The sequence below is a fragment of the Triturus cristatus genome, chromosome 7 (assembly GCF_964204655.1).
Source record: "Triturus cristatus chromosome 7, aTriCri1.1, whole genome shotgun sequence".
NCBI classification, from domain to species: Eukaryota; Metazoa; Chordata; class Amphibia; order Caudata; family Salamandridae; genus Triturus; species Triturus cristatus.
This window is the reverse complement of record NC_140590.1, coordinates 726,013,197-726,025,747: the sequence shown is the minus strand read 5'-3', so window position 1 is coordinate 726,025,747 and position 12,551 is coordinate 726,013,197. Positions and strand designations below refer to the sequence as shown.

General features: G+C 40.8%; 1 protein-coding gene across 1 annotated transcript in view; it reads left to right on the top strand.

The window, feature by feature from the left end:
• GAA (alpha glucosidase) overlaps positions 1-12,551 on the top strand; it is a 467,310-nt gene that overhangs the window by 106,005 nt on the left and 348,754 nt on the right. Inside the window, exons 7-9 of the mRNA XM_085617437.1 lie at positions 996-1,114; positions 1,688-1,819; positions 3,236-3,346. Coding sequence (XP_085473563.1) covers positions 996-1,114; positions 1,688-1,819; positions 3,236-3,346 — 362 coding nt within the window. The remainder of the gene's footprint in view (positions 1-995; positions 1,115-1,687; positions 1,820-3,235; positions 3,347-12,551) is intronic.

Below are 12,551 nucleotides of genomic sequence, written 5' to 3'. Positions count from 1 at the left end.
GATGAGTTCAGAGCTTTGAGCATCACACTACCACCCTGGGAAGCTTGTGACTGTTTACCCTCCCTGAGAAGCTTGTGACCGCTCACCATTGTTACCCTGAGAGTCAAGTACAAAAAGGGTTTTACATGGGCTAGTTTGCAAAGCCATAATAGGACTGCAAAAGGACCTCAGTGACAACTGACCTCAAGCACCATAGTTGGGGCCTACTATCCCATCTAGCCTGTGGCCCATTAAAGGTGCTATGACAACCCAGCAGGTGATGATGAAGGAATTAGACGTGTACCCTGATGCTTGGCTCCCTGTCATACATAAACAGTATGGAGGATACTGTGTGCAATGCTGTAGGCTGCTGGTAGGTACAAATGTAGGGAGAGGGATGTTAGCAGGTGAAATGGTGTAATCTTAAGTAGCAAGAGGAGCAGCTTATGGGTGCCCTGTTGGTATTTTAAGTGAATGTCTCATTAGCCTCTTTGTACGAGGAGGTATCACTGCAGGTACTGATGTGGTTTCAAGACTTGCAGTCTATGTCTTCTGATCCTCTAGAGAAATGTTTCTTTCCTGCCCTCTCCAGAGCCCCATAGCACCAATAGGCCATCCAATCTGGGTTCATACATAGCATTTAAGCAAACTACAGAGTTTTCATTATGAATAAATGTTTGAATTAGACGTGCTGCCAAAGGTGAACTGGGATCAAGCCCCATCCCCTCCCTCCCTCATTTTGAGTGCCAATGATTGGAAGTTGTGATCACTAGACTTCTCGAGTCACTCATAACTAGAGTGACCTTGATCCACTGAACACAAAATCAAACTGAGTCAAAATCTGAAAACCCATGGAACCCTGAGTAGCAAAATGACACTTATCTGTGCCTCCGCGACCGTCTTCCTACTTAAATATACCTGCTGTGTAACTCACATTTTGTATTTGTACTTCCCTGAAGGTTTTGAATAAGCTGAGTTATTTTGCTCCTACAATCTCATTCCTGGAATTTCCACAGGTTACCCCTTCATGCCCCCGTACTGGGGTCTTGGATTCCATCTTTGTCGCTACGGCTACCCCTCTAGCAACGTCACCAGAGAAGTGGTGGAGAAAATGAGAGCTGCCCAAATGCCCCAGGTTGGTGGTTTCTTTAAGTTCTTTGGAGGAGGAGACTGTGAATGGAAGAAGCCAGGAGGTGTGTGTGCAGAAAGTCCACTCTCTAACCCTCACTTAGTCATCGTTGATTGGTGTCAATAGAAGGGAATGGCAACTTGGTCTCCTTTAAAGTCTCAAATTGTCAGTGTGTTTTTTATACACAGGAACAGACAAGGTTTCGGGCTTTCACATGTGTGGGTTCTCAGCCTGGTCTTTCAAACCTGAAGCCTGCTGTGTCTGGGCCACTTTTGAAACAATGTACTGTTGCTTTTCTAATGAGACACGCACAATCTTACACATGCCTAGGTGTTTCTGCCTTCTCCATCTCTAGTGATGCCACTTAACTGGTGCTTCAGGAGAGCAATACACAGATGGTACAGCTTAGGGTGGGGGGTGTCCTTGTGAGTACGTATAATCAACCTTCTCTTCTCACAAGGCTTTGGGCATCTTTGTACATTCTCGATTCTTTGTATGAAGAAGTCATTTATGGTGAGATGGTAAATATCCCAACCTTAGTCCTAAATGTCTCAACTGTAATCTACTTTTTACCCCCAGGATGTACAATGGAACGATCTGGATTATATGGATGCCAGAAAGGACTTCACATACAACAAGCAGAACTACAGTGATTTCCCACTCATGGTGCAGGAGTTCCACCAGAAAGGGATGAAGTACATCATGATCATGGTAAGCGAGCGATCCTTGTGCCAAAGAGCTGAGGTGAATAATGTGCTGATCATGCTTCTCATGATGTGATGCTGATTGACCAGTAAGGAGATGTGCATGCATGAAATAGCTTCCCATTCAAGTCCACCGTGACTGCCGACTCATTCACTGAAGTCGACCTTGACTTATAGAGGAGCGAAATATCAAGTTCCGTATCTTAGAAACTACAATTGGAGCCAAGTAGAGGGTCTGTATATATACTGCTCTCAATCGAGAGAGCAACGCTATCCCATTAATTCAAGCCGACGGTTATTTTTGAAAGAGCACTACAGAGTTGCTAACATTGTGGATTGGCACCTGCGGTACCAAATCATGGATTAACATTTGGTTATGATATCACGCATCATAGGGCGCTTATAATCCGATAGTAGCTCCAATCAGAACACTTCACCCACAAGATCAACAAATCATTCCCCAGAACCCAGTCCTAATGAGACCCCATATCTGGAGTGGGTCGAAACGCCGTCGACAACAGACAAGAGAGAGAGCATAAAACAAGTCATCCTTAACGTATCGGGCTCATCCTTTTGTACTTTACCAATAACCTGTTCCTCCCTTTTTTTCACAACGTCACACAAATATTCACTAAAATAGGTTATGGTCACATCACTGGGGTCCACATTTGTTTGCTAAATGTGTAATAATATGTAAATATCTTATGGATTGTATATAATAAATGAATTGGTGATATATACCTATATTGCATAATAAAATTACCTACTTCGGCTGATGTTAGGTAAATCGGATAAACAAGTTTATGGGCTTTAATTAACTTGTGTGAATAAAATAATAATGTGAATAACTTTTGGATCTGATGGAGAGTTATTAATGTAGAGAATAACTTTTGTTTATGATTTATTCAGAGCAATTAATATAGTTGCAGAATTTTATATTGATTTTGATGAATGAGTTCCTTGTGAACATTGTTTTTTGGTACTGAAATAGCTTCCCTGCAGAAGTGGCAGAGGTAGAACCAACAAAAAAAGCACAAGCAAATAGGTGATCAGTAGTGAAAGTAAAGATAAGGTAGGAGACCATGAGGGCTACGTGGTAAGTGAGGAAAGGAAATTGGTAGCCCTGATGGACATCGGACTGTTTGACTAATATTGTGTACGAATCTCTTTACCCTCTTTGCACTAATGTATTTGGCAGTATGTGCTACTAAATTGCATCTTCTTTATACACATGATTTTATACATGTTTGCAGAGAAATCTTTGAAATTTGACATAAAGTTTGCTTTCAGGTTTTCTCACACCCAGGAAGCGCACATAGAAACGCTTTCTTTCTGTGTCGGGTAACAACAGCTGTTGGACTGTGGTTAACAGGGCTGGTGCATGCATAGACCTCACCATGTGTCCTTGTATTTCTCCTATCAGGAACCAGTGATTGCCAGCAGCGGACCCCCAGGATCCAACAGGGCTTACGACGATGGCGTGAAGAGAAAGGTGTTCATTACTAACTCCACAGGACAGCCCCTGATTGGAAAGGTGAGTGGGATGGAAGCCTGCCCCCTGCCCTGGGAGAAGAGCAATGCTTGGGGTCGGAGAAGGTTGACCTTTCCTCCTATCCAGGCCAAGCTAGTCAGAGTCAAAGGACTACCTTGTTGAATATTCACCTATTAGTGGCTGGCTCTACCTCAAGCCAGATCAGTGTTGTTTCCTTCCAAATTCCAATTTGACGCTTTCTTGAGGACGACTACGATGCACAGATCAAAAATATGTATTTCTTTACACTGGAGCGATAAGGGAGTGATTTTTTTTTTTACAGACTCAGTCAAAAAGTTATTTTAAATAACTGCTATTAGAAATACCAAATGTATTTGAAAATAAAAATAAAAAACAAATTCTGTCACGTAGTATATTAGAGGTCTAGAGCAAATTCTTTTCTTTGTTATTTATGAACGCGTATGATTAGCACGAAAAACATCATGTTGATGGCAAGTGTAATAAGGTCCAACATTCGCATAGAATCTTCTCTTTCTACTCTTTGGACAGCGATGGCTTCGTACAATGCAAATATCAAAACAAACCTTTATTAGAGGCCATGCATAAATTTTGTGCTCACAGAATGTAGGAAATGTGTTTGCAAAACATGGTGAGTGCGTACTGCCCATCATGCTATTATTGGCTGATATTTACAGATCCAATGTAGCAATATTAGGCTTGAACCAAAATGTATTAAGGTTTTAAAAAACACGAACTACAGAAAGTAGACACTTGTCATTAATTATATAGTTAATGGGGGACACCCAAGTGTCAGGCTTAAAGATGGCGCACTCCAATGAGGCTTCTCGAACAGGGAAAACACCTGACAGTTCCTTGTTCTACAGATATTAACCAGCTGTAAAAAGGTAAGAAAAACTGTTTTTGGAGTGCAGTTTAAGACTCTGAAGAGTTGTGCGAGCCAGGTGATAGATTACGCTTAAGCGGCGGCGCATCCCTGCCGCTGCGACTGCCTGCACCCTTCCTGTGAATAGGCATTTATCCTGAGCGGTCTTGCCCCACTGTTTGACTTGTCATCCAGGCAAAGTCTGGCCACAGCCACCTGCCGGCTTGCACTCCAGTTGGCCCCATGACAAAATATCATGCTCAGAAATATCGTGACACATAAATTTGTGTCAAAAAAATATTGTTTACATTAATATTGTTTCCCCATACTTATTATATCAATGACAAACATATCGTGTCAAAAATATGGTGAAAAGGACTATCGTTCAAAACAAAGTACGAATATCGATTATCCAATAAATATAAACAGTAAAGTAATATTTTAAAAATATTATTTTAGTTAAACATAATACAATGTAGACTGCATAGTCATAATCATATATATATATGCATATATTAAAGCTCAAAACTTCCTCGTATTCAGGAAATATAAGCACTCACGGGTAGCGTTGTAACAAGTCTTTTATTTTCAGACCAAACGCGTTTCGGCGGTCTGCCTTCTTCGGTGTTACCAGCACACCGCGGGCAGCCGTCTTTTAAACATACACACGCAGGTTAAACATCAACAATAGACAAGCAAGATGCATAAACAATAGTGCCATCTTGTAATGTGTAATCGTTGCTTTTCATTAGGTCTTATATTTACATATGCTAACGCACTTAAGGCAAACCAGTATATAATAAAATTCCTATTGATAAATTCATTAACTGACATTAAAAGCATACTTTCACGGTGTCACCATTATTTAGTGAACGCCGATGTTCAACAATTTCATATCACATCTTCGATAGTATATCTACCTACTACAGTCGTGACACCTTATTCATTTCATCTGGCCGTGGATCGGCCATGTATCGGCAAATGTCCATTACATATTCCCTTTTTGTGTGAATAAACGACATGCTGTTACAAACATCAACAATGGAAAATCAATCCATAAATTGGCTGATAACACCGAAGAAGGCAGACCGCCGAAGCGCGTTTGTTCTGAAAATAAAAGACCTGTTACAACGCTACCTGTGAGTGCTTATATTTCCTGAATACGAGGAAGTTTTGAGTTTTAATATATGCGGACGGCACCGCCGCAACAAAAGCACCCGAGTGATTCTGGCATGGTGCAAGTGGAGCGCTGATATATGTATGTGTGTATATATATATATATATATATATATACACACACATACATACAAATATATATACATATATAAAACAGTACATAAAATATTTTTCACATACATTAAAAAATGTATACGACGAAATAAAACCAAATTTTGAATATTAACATAAACATGTACAATATTCTAATTCAACCAGATCATCCAATCTTGGTTGATACATAGCATGTAAACAAGCCATAGAGTTTTGATTATGAATAAATGTTTGCGTTAGAAGTGCTTTCAAAGGTGAACTGGGAGCAAATCCCATCCCATCCCACCCTCATTTTAAGGTGAGGACTTAATGGCAGCCAGACTACTTTGCCCACCAAATTTAGAAATCTCCACCTAGCTGGTGTTCATTTCTAAAGCACTGGTAGGAACTGCCAGCAGAGAGGTTCTTGTCAATGCTTTTTCACAGTTTGGTACAGGACTCCTTCAGAGCCCTGCACCAAAATATATTCTTTTACCTCCATAATCACAACATATTCAGCGAGCCTTGAGCCCATCAGTTAGTGAGAAGCACTGCTGCTGCTTTTGCTACAGAGGACCGATATCGCAGCACTGCTGCAAAACTGCCCCCATTAACAAAAGCGCCCCCAATCACTGAAAAACTGCCCCCACCCTTACCGCCCACTGGGAAAACGCCCAGTGCCTGCTACTGCCAGTACGGCCCTGTTCAAGACACACTCAACAACACAAATGAGGGACCAAATAACCTCAAACATGCCTAGTGGTACACCAGATGACAAGCCTGCAACTGTGCAGCTTGCTTCAGCAACACAGTAGATGCTAACCATAGAGAAAAATGACCCTATGCAATGAAAATTATAATTTGACCCCAAGCATTGAAATTGTAGCCAGACTACCCCTGACCCTGTCCCAACCTCTGTTCCCCCCATGGAGGGACCAGATGTCAAATCTCTTCTGCTTGAAATGCAGAAGAGCCTACTCACTATACACAACACTACACAACATTGATTCTCTTGCACACAGGTTGGACTCAATGAAAGAAAGTCTTAACAAGCAGGGAGATCAAATTGTAGTGGCAGGACAGCATATTTTTATCATCGAATGTGACTCAAAAAAGAAAAACAAGAAACTGTTATGCATGAAAATGGTATTACTTTTTTAAGTCAGAATCAGTTACCTCCAACATCAGTCAAACAAGCATTTGCAATGAAATAGGTCTTGCATTACTGAAAGTTTGAGCTATTGCCGTTGCTAATAATAATGCAAAGATGCTTAAGATGTTTAAAGCTAAAGCGAGGCATGCCGCCATTGTAAAAAAAAGTAAAGAAACAGAAAAAAAGGCATGTGGCTGAGTGGTGAGCTGTAAATAACAAAAGAAAAGCGTGGCCGCCATTATTGGAGCTGGGGCATGTCGCGCTGGTTAAATTAATTAATTTTAAAAAGAGCGTTGGGGAGAGCATGTCCTGCCTTCAACAGTAGGCAGAAGAAAGGGATTTAACAAAATAGTGCTCCCGGCTGTAATTAAAACATCCCGAGTAACAACACATGTAACAGGGGCAGTCCTAATGGGAGGTTACAACAAGAGAAAAGGCGGTACTAAGGAGACTCCACCAATCCTATTGACCAATGAAAAGCCACCATTTACGAAGGACAGTAATTGGAGCCAATTAAAAAGATGGGCAGAAAGTGGGCGGAGCTTCATTCCCATATCCTGAATACAATATGTCTCAAGAGACCGCGCAAGCGCTGTCAAGGCCTAAAAATGGGGGTGAACAGGTCAAAAAGGATGACGTTCTCACACTGTGCCTGTAGTACCCTTTTTTTTCACAGCTACAAATACTTTATGGGACTAATCCTGATATTGGAATTGCTATTTCTCTCTGGCTCAGTGAACACGCTTCACAAATGCATTCATTTCAGAGCTTGGGAAGCCCTCTGTGTCATTGCTCTTCTGTGTTTTTTCACTAAACTCACAAGAATTGTTTTTATTGATTCTTCATAATGTTCATAGGGTCATACTCTTGTCTCTTTCTTGTTGTATATAGACTTCCAAATCCAATTTTGAAAAGCATGCAACTGGTCTCCATAACATCCTCTTCACTCAGATTTCATAGTCATAATGTTTGGTACAATTGCTCATGGAATAAAGCTGTATGTGTTTTGTGAAGGGAACAGCTCATCATATTACAGTGTTCAATGCCAAATGACTTCAATTAGTTCGGCTTATTCAGACTTCTTACATGTACTGGAGCACTGTACCTAGCATATTACAAATCAGACCAACATGCTTCAAACTGTTCTTACTTACCTACTGCTTTCTCATGGCCCATACAGGTTGGTGTTACTTTGGGTCTGTTGCTCTTTTTCGGCCATTGAATTGTGCTATTAGGCGACCATCATTAGTAATTTGTTACATTTCCAAGGAGTATACCAAATTCACTAGCACATTCCAGACTAACTAAGAGGGCAAACTGAGAATGTCCTTAACATACAATGGTATTTCATGTCTTTAGATTATTTTCACTGTCATAGTTTAAACGTTTCCAATTAATACTATTAACATTCATTGGTCAGCAGACTTCATTTGTTGCAACTTAACAACCTGTAGCAGTTCAGTTTGGAAAAGTACATAATTTAGGTTTAGAGTGTTATGTGTATGTGTGTACTGGCTATATATGCCTTTCTTTTCTCCACTTCCACAAGAAGGCGGAGCTCAAAGTTTTAAAAAGTCAAAGAGTTACTTTGTTCTATGTACATTGAACAATTAATAAGCTATCAGCACCATATCCAGCTACCCTGGTGACTCAATCATGTGAAGCTGGTTTATACGTATGAACATGTGAATGTGTACATGTAGCTGTGAAACATATCATTTTGAAAGTCATATAATTTGTAAATATCTTTGCAGATATTTTCTTGTGCCTACCAAGTTGGTTTTAACCTTCTTCGGTCTCACTATGACTCCTGGCCCATGCATAAATCTATTTGTCTTTACCTAGTAAATGTCTGTACTATGGTCCAAAGTGTCTATCACTTCCACCACTTCACACATTTTTGCGCTTCGGTAATGGACTATTTTTTATCGTAAAACATCATGTCATTCAAATAAGTATCTGTATCGTTCTTGAGTTGGTTTTAGGATATCTTAGCATGTTTTCAAACATATTTGCAGTACTCATCCTTGGTTCTACCATAAGAATTTCCTTTTAGGGTGCCCTATTATTGAGTTTATTCTCCAAATCAAAGTTATAACTTCATGATCCTGCAGGTGAGCTGGCCATTCTTCATGCAGCTATTCACCTAAGCTGATCATTCGTAAGATTAGTATTGCGGAGTAAGATAATGCACTTTTCTATGGCAACCCAGCAAAATGTTGTTTATAAAAATTGGGAAAAATCATTAAAGTGCCCTGATCGGTGCTTCTGGTGACAAGACTTGTGTTCTTAATTGACTGAGTACGGTTCCTCGTTAGGCTAATAAATACATGGCAAGGTACAAATGTAATCTTTGCAGTTCTGCTTAGATTTCCATGCCTTCAGAGCTTGCTTTTGTGCTTGCCTTTTGTTAATTTAGTAGTTACGTCTTGTTGCATTGCAAGGTTATCATCACAATATTTTAGCTTCTGAGCATGTACACAGCTCAGGTTTGTGTCACATTATAATGTTTCGATGCTTCCATTTCATATGACTCAGCGTCTGCCTTAGGGTAGAGAGGAGCATTCTATTCTATTCTGTGTTTATGAATATTAATGAACGTCCCGTAATAGAGAAGAAGGCCATTAAATGAACTGGCGGCGGGCTGTCACCCGGTGGCTCGCTGTCACTGTGGGGCTTGTTGGGATTAAGTAAGTCCAAGGGTAGCCTTTAGGTGACAGTTATGTCTCTTCTCTCTCAATTGGCAGTACCAATCTGCCATATGTTTCAATATGGATTGTGATACTTCCTCTTCTATATGGTTTAAAAAAAAAGGCAAAGCAAATGTTGACTTTGTATAGGCATTGCGTATTGTCTTTATTTAGGTAATTATTGTTCTCGGTCTTTCAAAATGTTCCGGGATCCCCACACGTGAGATTATTCAGTTTTTATGAATTTAATGAAGATACCAGTGATAGAAAACAGGTGTTACAGTTAAGCAGCTTTTTTATCTTCCTCTACTTCAACAAGAGGTGTAAGAGTGTATGATCAAGGAAGCAGTAGAACTGGTGCCAACCAACAAGAGAAACAAATAATTTACTCATACCAAATGTGCATTTAATGTTGAGACTTATACTTGACATATGGTTCTACAAAAAGACCCAGTGATTCAAGCTGACAATATTGCAGGATGTCCTTCCTATGCTAGAGAGGCAGGATTTCATGGGGACCATAGTCTTACAAGACAGATACCTAGTTAGTCCCATGCATTTACAACATTAGAAGCATATGAGGTTTGTAATGGGGTGAGTGTCTTACCTACTTCAAAGTGTTGCCATCTGCTATCAAATATGCTCCATGAGTGTCCACAAAGTATCTGTCTCTGTTGGTTGCATGTCTAAGGTGACAAGCCATGCTAGTTTTTCCTTGTCTAGACGATTGGCTTGTGAAGACGAACTAATTCCAACAATGGCAGAACAGTAAAAACAAGGTGATATTGCCACCCCCACAATAATTGGGTTCATGGGTATGTTTTTAGAGATTGGTAAAGTGTGACTGTAACCCCAAAGGGTGGGAATAACATATAGGAGACATCATAACTAAGACCAGCAGCAGCAGCAACTAGAGAAAGAGTAATGCCTTTAAAGAGTTTCTGAGGTTCAAATGATTTTTTTTGCATATGAGAGAGCATGGAAAGGAGCCCCACAGCCTTGCTGCCTGTATGAAAAAGAAAAGAGCACTCTGGTGTTCCTTTCTATAATGAGGATTAAGCGAGGAGGCAGATCTGAGGAACCAGGGAGGTGTGCAGTATTTAAAGTTTGCTTGGATAATGCCAGGTACCAAATGATGTAAGGCACAATGAGTGAGTCAGTGTCTTAAATACTTTTTCTTGCTCAATACGGAAAAAGAAACCTGAGATGACTTCAAAAGACTGAAGAAAACATGCACTGTCAATTTTTGAACTATCTGTAATATAGATAATAATGCCTTAAGCTGATTGCAATGCCTAGGTAAAGGGCTTTGCAGTCATTCATCCTAGAGAGAATCATAGCTTGGTAGACAATGTTCCACCAGTCAATAGTGAGCTATGGGCAGATTCTTTCAAGGACCTTCAAACAATAAAATAATTTGGAGGTAACTTTGTTGACTTGAGCCCAAAGTGTTAGAGTGTTATCTAAGCGGTCTCCTAAGTTCCTAACCACAGTAAATGGAGCAGGAGAAGGGTCCAAGTCGGATTGCCACCTGCTATCTGACCAGCCTTCACTAGCACGGTTCAGAATAAATATCTCCGTCTTCTCAGGCCTTTTCAAAGTGTCATCTAGGCACATGATGAGTAGTGTATCACCCGCATATGTCATAAAGGAAAAACCGAAAGACCTAATCAAATGGGTCGTCAGGGGCAGGCCACAGATGTTCAAGAGAATATGGCTCAGAGATGATGCCTAGGCCCTTTGTGCATTTGTTCAGGCGCTGAGTAGGAGGATGCAACTTTTACTGCCTGGATACAATCACTTAGAAGGGAGCCAAGTCAAGACAAGAAAGAAATGATTTCCTATTTCAATTCCATGCAGACAAATCAGCGTTATGTCATGAGATATGGTATCAAATGCAGCCAAAAAGTCTAGTAGTATTAATGTTGCTTTTCCTCGGGCATTAAGTACCCAGTGTACCAGAGCTGATTCCATGCTATGTTGTGGCCTGACTGAGCTGCATCCAGGATGGTGTGATGGTCCACAAAAGCCATGATCTTCTTTTCTGATGTACTTCTCTAGGATGTGAAATGGAAACACAGAAATGGGGTAGGCGTTACTAAGAATACCAGGATCTGCCAAGGATATCTTTTATAGTGGTGTAACCGCTGATGGCTTTTAAGATGGGTGAGAACATGCTGCCTCATTTAGGCTAGTTCTCTAGCCTTGAATCTTTCAAAGATTCACATGCTTGAATCATTCCCCTTTGTTAGGCTGGGAACACTTGCAAGTCAATGTTAGCATAGCAGTTTACTATTTCACTCTGTAACGTTTAAAAACCTATAGATATCAAATAACCAATCCACTTCATTGTGCCGTCTGAACTTAATCACATCATGCACAAGAACCCACAACTTTTCCCCTGACCGAGCCAAAGAACTGTACCTGCTTGAGCCCTGCTGGCCTCAGCTGGAGTGAGTCCGTGATCCCTAAGAGGTGCCCTTTATCTAGGTCCGTCTCCTGGAGCCTTGACTGGCATCAGAGCGCATTCCTTCTGAAGTGAGAAGGTGAATCCTGAAGTTTGGGCTGTTCTCTTGGGCAACTCGGAATGGACCTGTTCGGCCTAGATTCTGCCACCCATGACAACCACCAATTCAAAGCTTCGGTGAAACCAGCTCTTTGTGCTACAGCGACAACCAGCAACATAAGATTAGCAGTCAGCACTGCAGCACTGGCAGTCCGTGTTGATGACCAAGGCCAAGCTCCTGCAACGACCGTCCTCGACTGGCTTTTTGTGCCACAGGGACAACAATGACTATGCCCGGCCTTCACTTCTCTTCACAGCGACTGCTGTCCACGACGCTTTACCTGCTACTCATAGCCTTCTCCACCAAGAATGGAAATCTTTGCTTCTGATTCAGAAAGTAACACGTAAGCGGGACTAACCTAGTCCCTGTATCTGATGCTCCATTGTAGTCTGCCTGAACTTGTGACTTTACCTCGATCTAGCGCGACCAGATAAATGAGAGTGGTGATTTGTTCTTTATATGTGCCTTTTTCCCAAATTTTTAATTAAATATCTCCAGTTTTACTGATTCATGTTCTGGTATCATTTTATTTATTAACATTTACTCTATCTTTCTAAATTTATTTGGGATTTTTCGGGGGTAACTGAATCAAGTTGGTGGATGTGCTAAGAGTCAAACTCTTGAGTGCAGTTTATGGATGTCTTCTTGTGATACCTTACTCCAAGCTCTTCTTGACTTAGTGTGCTGTACATAATCCTTAATTTGA